General features: G+C 31.3%; 1 protein-coding gene across 1 annotated transcript in view; it reads left to right on the top strand.

The window, feature by feature from the left end:
- The window catches only part of LOC128999573 (uncharacterized), a 133,365-nt gene that overhangs the window by 68,563 nt on the left and 50,815 nt on the right, over window positions 1–13,987 (top strand). The window contains exon 3 of the mRNA XM_054426148.1: window positions 1,825–1,863. Within this exon, the coding sequence (XP_054282123.1) occupies window positions 1,825–1,863 (39 nt within the window). The remainder of the gene's footprint in view (window positions 1–1,824; window positions 1,864–13,987) is intronic.

Genomic DNA, 13,987 nt, shown 5'->3' with positions numbered 1-13,987 from the left:
AACACTCTGCTTTTCCCTGTTGTTTGTTGGCTCTCGTCCTTTTAAAAGCAAGCAATAAAATATTCATGTGATTTATTCAGCAATGCATTCATATAAGGGTTTTGATATTACTATTTGTCAAACGACACGTTTTCGTACCATATTTCTGCAAACACAAACAGGGTGTTTGGATTTCACGTGATACAGTGATTCAGATCCCAACTTTACCTGTAGATTGGTATCTTAAGGCAATCTCAGAATAGATATCTTATTTCATGAACATGCGTACGATGATTAATTAATATTTTAATTAACTGTGACTAATTAAAGTCAGGTTTTGACACAAACACTAAATGTTTAACTTGATCTATGATCCTGTGGGAAAACAAAGAATGTTCTTCTTAGTAAAAAATCACAATCCAACATTGTTTTAAGCATCCTTTTGTTAACAATGACTTGAAAATACGTGAAACTGACTTCATCCAGGTAGTGAACAATATTTGTTATGTACTTTTTTTTTATTGGATACATACCCTAAAGCAATTATTAGAAAAACAGCAAATTACACAGCAGTAGAGGTGAATCAGCTTAGGGATGTTTGGTAATGGAGGGTAGTTTGTGTTGTAAGTTGCACAAACATTAATCTGGTCTAATGACTGCTACTTCTTACATGAACATTATCCTTTTTTCACCCCTTAGTTCTGAATTTTTATAATCAAGGTAGGACTATAAACATTTTGTTATTGTCTTGTTATATGACTTAAAACGATTTAGTTGTTAAAGCATTGTATTATTATCATAAATAAACTGCAAGTTAAGACATCGTTGTATAAAAATATGTTTGAGTTAGGTTTTTTTTTTGTGAAAAGATAACTAAGCTAAAACATGCAAATTGATAAGTGAGTTTTATTATAACACGCATAATGTAGGCAATGTAACAGTATACAGGGTGTTTATAAAAGAATGCCGGGATTTTAAACGGTCGTTGCTCGGGGACTATTCAAGATAATTAAATGATTTAAAAGTCAAATTAAAGGGAAAATATGTTTTTTTTTACCATATCACGTCTGCAGTTTACTCCAGATCTTCTTGAAACAAATTTTATTCGATAATTACTTAAAGTTTGCAAGGGATTTGCTTTTTCAAAATTTAAATATCCCTTTACAAACCCTCCATAAAATTAGATTATTTTTTGTTGTTGTAATTATTAAAGTTTTTTTTTAAAGCAAACACCCTGTAGAATTGTATTCTCATTCCAATGACACATCAAACGTAATTGTGTGTAAAAAAATAACGACACTATATTGTTCAAAAGAGAACATTGTTCTTATTGGACATCTATCCAAAATATGGCTTTTAAATTTAGCACCCTGTTTCCCGCACCAAATGCGCCACGGTATTAGCACTCGTATAATAGTACCCTTAAAGATTTGAAAAATTCAAAAAACTAAAAAAATTCAATATACAAAACTATGTGTAGGCCTATTCAAAATATTTATAAAAAAAACTTAATACTTTGTCATGTATAGTAACGTTAATATAATTCTCTAAGTCGTTACAATGAAGACAATTTTTGTTTCAACATTGCAGATTGCAATCTGGAGGATGTTAGATTAAGGCACTCAAGTACTTGTAAGTATCATCGCTACAGGAACAAATTGCTGCTTGTAATCATCAGGCTATTTCGTGTAATGCTTCTTTCTTCTCATTGCTCTGAACTTCTTACATCAATATTACATTGCAAGAAACAACAGAAAATAACAGTCGGCATGTTAATGATAGAAGTCTACCTTGTATGATACGTAATGAAATTTCAGTAATGAAATAATTGGTATATTTTTACAGGTGGGGGTTCATGCAGTCTTTCTACGCTTAAAAGAAAAGGTAAGGTAATAAACATTTTTGATAGTTATTTTTTATATTGTCCGACAGCGTAGTTTTTATTGCTGTATTCATTATCTTTCGTTTCATTGTTTAAATATTGAAACATATTTTATATTTCAATTCTAAAAAGATTAGTTTAACTGGATTTTCATTGGTTTAAAAATAACTACCTATTCCGTCTTTACAATTTTTAAGATTTTCTCATAGAGCTTTATATTTTTTCTTAGTTATGACGTTTGATCAATTCCACTGAATTTTCAATACTTTTTAAACATTCTACTAAGAAAATAAATGAAAACACGAAACATGAAATCTGACCCGCCATACTCGTAGGCCGAGCTATATCTAAATAAAATAGCTGCTACATCACTGACTCAATATTTTTATACATTGATTTTGACCTGGTCAATATCACATAACGTGAACAATATCAAATCAAATGTTTTCTTTAAAAGTGATTCCGATTTTCACTACTGTCCCACCGATTGTTTTAATTAAACAAGGTAAGTCTTGACTTCTAAAGTCACTTAAATATTTGCTTGATTTTATGAGACCAATTTATGATTTACAAAGAAAACCCAAATTAATGCTAAAATACTGGGGGGTCGAGCGGCTCGATCTACTTTATTTCGATTGTAAAAGCAATATAAAGGAAACGCGCGTTTTTACAAATAAATTTGACTTTTATTTTGTAAGTTCCAGTGGAATTTAAACTTATTATGAATACAGCTTACTAACTGACTAAATATATATACTAACTAAACATATATTAAATATATTTTTTTTACATAATACAAAATACGTACAAATGTTAAAATCTACCCTTAAGAGTGAAACATTGAGTTGACGCCAGTGCACTCAAACGGCATCAACACGAAACACTCATCAACACTGACTTGCTCTATTTTCCCCTATATCGAGTAATCTTCGGGGTAACTAACACTAATGTTTATCACTTTGTACAGTATTTTGTAATTTGCTAGTATACTGTGGATGGCTTGTTATAAACACATCTTTCAAGTCTATTGTTGACAGTTTACTTGTTATTTTGTTCAACCAATATAGTTATACTTACCAACCCATAAGGCCAATGTAAATTTTTTAATTTTCAAACGATTTGTGTAGCGAAATACGAGTTTTCCTTAGTGACTGTCACCAATCACGTTTTTAGGACAATAGCCTAAGTACCTAATTCCAAAACTTAGTCAAAATCCTTCCACTGAATTTTTATATATATATTACAGACATATAGACAAACAGACATAGCTCGTATTAGAATATATGAGCCCAGTATTCAAGCCCAGTAATAAAAATCCATGACCCCATTATATGCTCAGACCGTGATGCCTACATTCGCTGTGCTCTATTCATTAAACGCTCAACACCATTAAATGTATTTATATATATATATTATATATATATATAGGTATACTAAATTCTACTATTCATGTTGTAAAATATGTGTAGATGAATAACATTTCTTTTTTATAATTTTGGTTCAATAATGTATTGCTTGGTGTTGAATCTAACCGTTTAAATGGAATTTTTTCTCGTTTTTGAAAAAGTAATCACTTCAACCTTTCTATTTAAAAATCTTATTTCCTCATTCAATATGCAATAAAATAGGACATTTATATGAATTATTGTTGAAAGAGGTAATTTAACAAAAAGAACCAATCCAAAAATGTAATGAAATTTTGGGTCCTATTGATTACTTCTCAAGGACATAATTCTTACTTCATAGATTACCAATGATAGAACGCCCCCAAGTTATGCGACTTATTATTTTAAGTTTTTCCTAACCTTAAACAGCATATTATTTAGATAAACTTTTTATGCTAAAATTGAGTTGAACCAAAAAGGATTAAGTTTAAAATTAAATAGTCGTGTATAAGATTACATTGTTGACGTTTTCTTAAAAATAAATAAACGAAACAAAGACAACCTTTAATAAAACAAAATACTTTTTTTACACCTTTCAACTGCCCCAACATCCGGGAATAAAAAAAAAATTAAAACAAATGTTTTTGAAAAACAATTTAAACTCGCTCGAGAGTTGATTACTAGCAAGGAGCAATCAGAGTCATAAATATTAATGGAGATTTTCCAATTTTCTTGGAAGGTCGCTGCAGCCATTTCAGTGGATTTGTTGTTTGCGATTCTACAATCGATTTCTTCTGGACACAAAAAGTTAAATACCTTCTTTGTCCATAAATGTATATTATTGTTTTCCATAGTAAGATAATACGAATGGTAATAGTAGAACGTTACTTATTGTTGTAGTTTTAGTGAATTTCCTTATAGCTATTACCGTAAATGGCACGATAGGACCTAGGCCCGGGACCGATATACTTTTTCGTTTTGTTGTCCCTAGGGGCCAAAGACACAATTCATTCAAATTTTATATATTATGCACTAGCTGTAACCCATGGGCTTTGCCCCGTTTAACTTCTTAATTTTCAAGATTATCTCGTTCGCATGGCTCAATCACGTCCTGGTTGAAGTTCGTTCGCTACGCTCACTCACCTTTTGGTTGCAAATTAGCTGTTGTCATAAATGTAAAAGAAATAATAGTGCTGCACTCTGTTGGTAATCCTTGTAACTTTAATGCTATTGAACATCATAGAACAGAACCAACTTGTTTAATTGAAACAGCTGTTAAGATTCAATAATTCCATTTCTCATAAGGTTAACATGGGAAACTCCAGAGCCACTGGGGCGGAGCCCGAAAGGATTTTTGAAATAAGAATATGCCTATATGTTAATCGGGAATGTGAGCTATCATCATGCCAAATTTCAGCCCAATCCGACCAGTATTTTTCGTGTTCACTTGTCACAAACATACATCCAAACTTTCTTATTTATAACTAGCTGTAACCCGCGGGCTTTGCCCCGTTTAACTTCTTAATTTTCAAGATTATCTCGTTCGCATGGCTCAATCACGTCCTGGTTGAAGTTTGTTCGCTACGCTCACTCACCTTTAGGTTGGAGCTCGTTCGCTACGCTCACTCACCTTTAGGTTGGAGCTCGTTCGCTGCGCTCACTTGCCTTCAGGTTAGCTCGTTCGCTACGCTAACTCGCCTCCAGGTTGAAGTTCGTTCGCTACGCTCACTCACCTTTTGGTTGCAAATTAGCTGTTGTCATAAATGTAAAAGAAATAATAGTGCTGCACCCTGTTGGTAATTTTTGTAACTTTAATGCTATTGAACATCACAGAACAGAACCAACTTGTTTAATTGAAACAGCTGTTAAGATTCAATAATTTCATTTCTCATAAGGTTAACATGGGAAACTCCAGAGCCACTGGGGCGGAGCCCGAAAGGATTTTTGAAATAAGAATATGCCTATATGTTAATCGGGAATGTGAGCTATCATCATGCCAAATTTCAGCCCAATCCGACCAGTATTTTTCGCGTTCACTTGTCACAAACATACATCCATACATCTATACATCCATACATCCAAACTTTCTCATTTATAATATTAGTAGGATATTATTAGTAGGATATATTTATATCAATTTATAAAGGAAAATCATACATTGAAAAACATCGTACCCAAATAAAAAATATGTATTAAGATTTTTACTGACTAGTTTCAGCTCTAAAGCTATTTTTAAAATAAACCGCAGCACGCAACTTTATTTATTTTTTTTTGTTGGAATACTGGAGTGTGGCAAAAAAGAGTGCGCAAAAGTAAAAATAGTTCGGCAAAAGTAAGTAAATGCAGCAATTAGCAACTTTCTGTGCTATAATCAGTGGAAGGAATGTTGGTGCAGTTGTATGAATAAGTAATCTCATTTGAGAAGATCAGGAGCTCCGCTGATGTATGAATGGGGTTAAGTGGTTATTTGTTCTCCTCACTCCGCGTCAGCCACTACAAATAATTAGTCTTAACCTCTTCCCCAGCAAGCCTTGGTCACACAAAACTTCTCTCCTTCTGAAAATGTCACTGATATTCAAGAGATCAGAAAACAATCTATACGATTTCCAGTTAAAAGGAAGGGTCGAACTATATTTTTGCGTTTCCAGCTCATATATGACCAATAAAAAACTGTTAAATCCACCAGTTTTTATTGAATTTTTTTCAACGGGTTTATACAATCAGGTTTTGATTAATTTAAAGAAGTATAATGTAATAGTTTACCCCATTTCTAAAGAGCGAGTTGAGAACATAATTAATATATAAGAATCTTTATTCCAATAATAAGATCTCTAACAATAATAATATTACAACTGAAATTTTGCAGACTAAACCAGAAAATCCCACTGGTCTGCTAAATAAATTGGATGGCAGACATTAATATGTATGATGCTGATTAAGACTTTTTTGTCCAATCTCTCTTTGTAGACAATTGCTTCATTTGAGTAAAGAGTTCTTATCTTAAGCTGTGTCCTTCATTTATTTGATTTCACGTTCCTCTACCCAAATTGGATTATATGATTTCCTGCACAATTTATTAACTCCTAATCTTTTAGCACTTAATTTTTCTAACTTGTGGTCGAAATCTTGACCAAAAATATGTAATGTACAGACTTCTCTATTTTCACCCCAAGCTGTAAATTTAAACATATATTGGAATATTTTCCATTTGTTTAAATTTCTGTTTATATTTCGTTGTTATTTCGTCACCAGCATAGCAACCCATAAGACCTATGTTAATTTTTTTAAATTTTGAATTAATTTGTGCTTATTTTTGAGTCTATTTGAATTTTTAAAGGTATTCTGCATATCTACTACAAGAAAATATTTTTCTCACAATATGGGTAGATTTTCCCTGCGATGCACACGATCTGATCACTACGAGCTTCGGTTTCTTATAGGTTATCTCAAACTGGTATAGTTGTCACTGTTATCATATACAATTAACTCATGGATTTAATATACGCTTAGCTAATATGAAGCCGTAGTCTATAAAATCGATTTTTAAACGTTAAAAGAATTCAGACCTCAAGAATAGAATTTGTGTTGATCATAAAACCCATCAGAAACATAAAATTAAAACCATCTTGATAGTAAGAGTTTGTGACTTTAATTGACGTTTTAAAGAAAGAGCATAACGATTTAGCTTTCGTAAATAAAAAACGGGGAAATAAATTTAACACCAGCAAGGTAATTATCAGTTGATATGGCTGTTTCAGTTTCAACCGTATTTAATCTGTCAGCAAGACAGCGCGATGTTTGCCGTTAAATTTATTGCTCCCAGCAGCAAAACCCATTCCCAAGTCCGGTATATTTCTGAGACGTAAATTTATTTAAGCTTATAATTTCTTAGTTATTTTTTTTTTGTCCCACTAAATGTATAACGGTATGACGAAAATCGAAGATTAGATACTGTTATATATTCAATAAATTACAGGATACCTTACAATTTAATTCAAAACCGCGTTGTATACTTTTAAATATTCTATTCCAACTTTTATGGTTTGTCTAAATAAGTTGGATGTTGAAGTCATACCAACCGTTGCTTTTTGTAACACGCAAAGCAAAAAATTATCGAATTAGCATTACAAATGTTTTTTATACTGGAGATAAAACTCTCAATTTATTGTTGACAATGTTAAGTTCGCTTACGCCGATTTTTGGGGCAATTATTTTGTTTGTGCAGTCAAGGTTTCAGTGTGCACATTAATAATTGATTACAAAAGTCGTTATTAACAAGTGTATTATTTTATTCTATACAAATTGTTTGTTGATAAAAATAAAATTTTCATATTTATAAGTTGGTGAAACTACAAGAGAGAAATACAAATAATTGAAACTAGCGACCTGCGTCACTTCGTGACTTCAAATTCCGTAATATATTTTATACAGGGTGTCCGGTCATAAGTGTTAAATAAAATTTTGCATCAAACTACATGGTAATGATGACATAATGACGCACATTTAAGGTTCCCAACCTCAACCGTTAGGGATTAACAAATAAATTAAGATTTTTCAAACATTATTGTAGTTGTTATGAAAAAGGTTATATTACTCTGTTTAAAATGCACTAATTGTTAATTTAAATGTCATTTTCAGAATCCTCATAAAATTGTAAATAGATATAACACATAATCGTTGGGGTACATAAAAAAATTCTATTAAAATTTCTTCGTTTAACAATTATTTTTAATATTGACAAAAATTTAAATAACATTCAGCAATTTATTTCTCGGTTACCGAGTTCCACTGAGTTAAACAAATATTACTAAAAACTTCCTTATTTAAATGGCTTTACAATGATGTATAACTACAATTATCTACTGTCAAATCTATGGTGAATTTTATGTATTATTGTGAAAAATCACGGTTAAACCAAAACAGATATTGTAAACAATTATGAATTTTACTTACTATTTTATGAGCTGACCACTGATAATGAGGGTTTGTTATTAATGATTGACCAGACTACACTTTCATCAAACTAAAGAGTTTTTGTTAAGACTTTGGAAAATTTGTTATTAAAAAAACACAATACATTAGTAAAAACACACAATACAAATCAAATCTATGACATACTTCGTCCGAAGCACAACAAGTTGGAATCACAGTTTGGGTGTAAAGTGCCCTCCGTTTTCCCGCAAGCAGGCCCTAGCTCGCTTGTGAATTGCGCCAACTGTGACCTCGTACGTCAATTTTTCCCTTACTTTCCCAGCAGCCTCAAAGATTCTCTACCGTAACTCAACGTCAGAGTTTACAACAGTCGAATAAACTAGACTTTACATGTAACCTCAAACAAAAAAATCTAACGGGCTCAAGTCTGGAGATCGAGGAGGCCATGTCACACTTCCTCCACGTCCAATCCATGTCGGGTAGTTTTGTTATAGCCACAACCGAACTTCCGCGAGTTAATTTAAACCTTATCTGTAATATGAAAAATATACGATAACCGTTACTTTATCACAAACACATTTTGCTACTATATGTTTATTTTCTTAGCTTAATAGTTATAAAAAAAGCGTTGCATGCGAGAAAAAAATAAACAAGTTATTCGTTGCCTGCAGTTAAATGTATTATTCTTCACAATAGCTTTTCTTTGCCCTACCATGTTTTTTCACAACAATGATTGAATTACATTAGAAACTTGGTAAAAACTATTATACACCATTGTAAAGCCCTTTAAATGAGGAAGTTTTAGTGATATTTGTTAAACTCAGCGGATCTCGGTAACCGAGAAATAAATCGCTGAATGTTATTTAAATTTTCGTCGGTATTAAAAATAATTGTTTAACGAAGAAATTTAAGTAGAATATTTTTCCGTACCCCAACGATTATGTGTTATATCTATTTAAAATTTTGTGAGGATTCTGAAAATGACATTTAAATTAACAATTAGTGCATTTTTAACAGAGTAATATAACCTTTTTCATAACAACTACAATAATTTTTGGAAAACCTAAATTTATTTGTTATTCCCTAACGGTTGAGGTTGTGAACCTCAAATGTGCGTCATTATGTCGCCATTACCATGTAGTTTGATGCAAAATTTTATTTAACACTTATGACCGGACACCCTGTATATAGTTAATATAAGGGTGAAATCGATTATGTCTCATCATATCCTTATTATTTGCATTGCGAGTGCGATCTCCTCGAGGCATCTGAGAAAAATTGCAAATACTAATGAAACATACAATGAAAACACAAAATCCAACATTTTACACAAATAGCATTACAATATTCTACTTCAATTACATAGATTATCAATTAAACATACTATGAGAACACAAAAATCCTCTCACAACACAATATATCACTTAATTAATTTTCTTCTTTAAATTGATAACAAATAATATTACAACATTTTACTTGAATTCGCTGAAACATCACAAACTACAGATAACTCCCCTTTTATTAGTATGGATGTAAGCAAAATTGTATCATGGTCATCTGTTTTGATGTTAACAAATGTAACTTAAAAAAGTTCAGATGGTGGACAACAGAACTCATCACAAACTCTTAAATTTTAAAAGCCTATAGGACGAAGGGCTTTCATGGGATATCATCCAAACCCCCAAAAAGCACATCTAGAGAATAACGATACCCTATACAAATAAATATTTAGGGGTAGATTTGCTGGACACAAAATCCATAAAATTCTTTTAATATTAAAGATGCCCTCTACATACAGTCTAAAGAAACATACCGTGAAATGGTGTTCATCTGATTTATGAAAATTAAGTAATTTAAAAAAAGTGTGTATACACTTACAAAATGTGGAATAGGGGGTTATCAAAAAGGATAGACGATTTTGTTAAAAACATATTGTTTGTATTTTAACCAGATTGCAAAAACTATGACGTAATTTACAAACTATTTTCTTTCTAAAGTTGACTTTTTAAATGGACAACTGTTCAAATACTAGTTATTTCGAGCCAGACCTTGTTTGATATAAAAGCCAGTCAATTCGTTTCCAAAGTTTCAGCCAATATCACTGAAGGTGGGTGGAATGATATTGGACATGTAGGGGTGGAAGGGGGGGGGAGATATAAGTGATTGACCAAAACATGACTTCGTATCAGACAACCTCAATATTTAAGTCTTATTGATTTCCAAATAATACGTGAAATTGTGTTTACGTAGCGTGTAATTTAATGGTTTGCTAATTTTCATAAAACTTGAATAATTTTGCGATATTAACAAAATTGTTAATGATAAATGTAATTACTATTGTATGTGTAAATTGGCTTTCAAATTTAGTGCATTATTTACATTACACATTATTATTATTATAACTATTGTAATAATATTAAACTATTATTATTATTACGCATTACATATTATTTGTGACACTTAAAATCACCAAAAGGATTCCTATGTAACATAAATAACACATAAACTAATCAGGTGTAATATTTACAGATATTTACAGGAAGTTATCGTTGTATAAGTATTCTCAAAAAATAAACTCTTTTTATTTAAACAAAAGGCTACAAAGACATTACGGTAGTATTTTTAAGTATGGACAGAAACATTAAAATTGCCATTCAAGTAAACTAACTTTCTACGTATTTAATGTATTGTTATAACAATAAATTATCACTAATAGTGTGATTTCGAAATTATACAGTGTTGTAGAAAGTAGATACTGTATTTTCGTACAACAAAACAAGACCGCCCTAGTTTGATGCCCTCTCAGTTATGTATTCATAAGGTTGTCTGTTATAGTCGATATCGCGTGTCCATCACAATCGAATGACTACTTCTTTCACTTCCATATTTGAGAACACACAAAGTCAAGTACTTGGTCAATAAAGTGTTATTTTACATCAAAACTTAATAATTAATTTATTTAATTTAAAATACAACAATTTAATGAACCCCCGATGTCTACAGAAATTCAATTCACAGTTTCTCATTTTCACTCTATTCTCATTTCTAAAAGATATGTTTAATCTCGGTTAAGTATTTGGTAAAAAAAATTGGTTGACTGGGACGGTGGCGTCGTCCTGTAACCCAGCTGCTAGGAGGTCACGAATTGTGGATATTTATAGGCGTTCACTGTGGATACGATACTCCCTGGTGTGGATTTACGTCCGCACTAGTGAGTAGGCCTACTACAACTATCCGCAGTTCTATCCTGATAATTAGACCAATTTGTCAATACCAAGGAAGAAATGTGATTCAGTTTCCACTATAAACTTCATTAGAAAACGATTTTATTAGAAAGGGGATTTTTATGTATCCCTTAGCTGCCATTGGCTGTATAGGCTATTAATTAACAGCTGTGTCTAAGGAATATATCGGCCTTAAGTCACTAGCAAGACTAAGGTCCCCATTTCAAAGTAAAAGTAAAATACCCCCGCCGCAGCAAACCTGCCGACTAAGCGAATTTCCATTTGTCTGAATTGATTTTCAGTTAAATATATTTTAATAACATTAGGTTTAACGAGTACCTAGGTTTGCTGCTACAAGGAAACTAATAAAGTGTGTTTTTGAGTAAAATATTGATAGCTTAGTACAAAATAAATAAATTTGCCAAGTTTGATCAAAATATATCCATAATTAAGCAACAACATTTGACAATACTGTATTCTCCATAAGAATAACATGGGAATTTTAAATTTACAATTTTTTTAATTTTCTCCGTTACTAATAACCGAACAAAAATACTTTTATATACTAAATTATTTGTTTTTTAAGCTCTTTAAAAAGGTCTAAAGAGAGAAATTGGGAAATTTTGTGTTTTGAGGGTCAAAAGTGAGAAAAACAAAATTTTACCCCCCGTAAAGCCCCGTTCCCATGGTCCGATCATGCTGGTTCGCGAACTCATTCAAGTTTATCCCGCTTTATACCTTTAAACCAAATTTCATCAAAATCGGACAAAAATTACCATTATTATTATTAAAATTATTATTAAATTATTATTATTATTAGGTACTCAAGTTATCGCGTTCACGGACGTATATATATATATATAAATATATATATATATATATACATATATAAAAATTTGAACGAATGGTGTTTTTGGCCTCTGGGGACATCAAAATGAAAGAGTAAATCGGTCCCGGGTCTAGGTCTTACCGTGCCACCTACGGTAATAGCTACTTCCCTATAGGGAAATTCGCTAAAAGTACATAACCATATTAATTAATTTTACCATAGTTTATTTCTCATAAGTTATTAAATCCCAGCTTTACAATAAGACAAATTTAAAACTTGTATAAAACCTTATTGAGAAAAACTAAGGAATTATTTCATGCTCTAAACCTTTTACAAGACCACTCATTTATATATTTTTTATGTGAATTACAGATTTTACAAATTTTGCTTCAATTTCAGTGATTGACGCAATAATCTTTTGAAATTTTTTTACATGATACACACGCATAAACATAATAGTTTGATTTCTCAGTATCAATTTGTTCTACTAGGATTTCCTGTAAAAAAAACCTTTGTAAACTCTCTGGAACGTAAATATTTGTGTTTCATGACCTAAGGTATGAAAAAGTATTAAAAATATCTGCTTTAGGTACAGGACGGAAATTATTATAGTAATACAACAATATATTTTTTGTGTTACTAACTGTTGGTCCCACAATGATAAAGTGTTGTTTTGTAGTGTTTTTAATCAACAGCCCTCTATGTCTCTACAGGGTGCGGCTATTTCTGTCTTGTCTTAGCCGTAACCACAACTCACGACCCTCTAGACAGCTTGGGCTATTCTTGTCGCCCCTTAGGAGGACTTTGATTAAATTGTTGCATGGTTCTATTTACTTGTAACTTTACCATCTCAATCAAGACAATAAGCTAACAGATAAGCTTTTGATTAAATGAAGAAATATTCTTTTACTTTACAGGTGTTTGCAATGTTTTTATTTGTTAGGTTTTTAAGCGTAAAATGACATTTCCTTTTTGACAGGTAAAATGTGTTTCATAACATTAATTGTAAGCTAAATACCCCCGCCACAGCAAGACCGGCTGACTAAGCGAATTTCCACTTGTCTGAATTGATTTTATATTAAATCTATTTAAATAACATTAGGTTTCAAGAGTACCTAGGTTTGCTGCTACAAGGAAACTATTAAAGTGACGTTTTTGGTAAAATATTAATAGCTTAGTATACAATAAATAAATTTGCCAGGTTTTATCAAAATATATCCATAAACAAGCAAACTGCAACAATAAGAAAGCATGGGAATTTTAAATGTACTTTTTTTATTTTCTCCGTTACCAATAATCGTACGAGAACACTTTGATATACTAGATTATTTGTTTTTAAGCTCTTAAAAAAGCTTTAGAGTGAAATTGGGAAATTTTGTGTTTTGAGGGCCTCAACCACCTACGGCTAGTACGGAAATTCGCTAAAAAACCATTAAATAAAAAAAAACAAGTAAAAATATCTCAATATGATGTGTTTGAATCATAAAAGGGGTTATAGCGTATGCCACTAATGATATTCCATAGCCATGATTGATGGTGACCTAAAATGAAAAAGCTAATGAACAAAGCTCATAAACCTATCTGAATATATTCTCATCAAAGCAGCCATATTCGCTGTGATGCGTTAATTTTTAATTAATTTTACATCAACACTACATAATTTAAAATGATATGCAGTCTAAAATATAATTAAATTATGAATTTTAAGTATAACTATAAGAATAATTGTTTGGTAGAGTGGAGAAGAAATATAAGC

This window comes from Macrosteles quadrilineatus, unplaced genomic scaffold (genome assembly GCF_028750875.1).
Source record: "Macrosteles quadrilineatus isolate MER2022 unplaced genomic scaffold, UCM_ALF_1.0 Scaffold_8__2_contigs__length_117827958, whole genome shotgun sequence".
In the NCBI taxonomy this organism is placed as follows: Eukaryota; Metazoa; Arthropoda; class Insecta; order Hemiptera; family Cicadellidae; genus Macrosteles; species Macrosteles quadrilineatus.
Note: the sequence above shows the minus strand (reverse complement) of the source record. Positions and strands in the feature narration are given on the sequence as shown.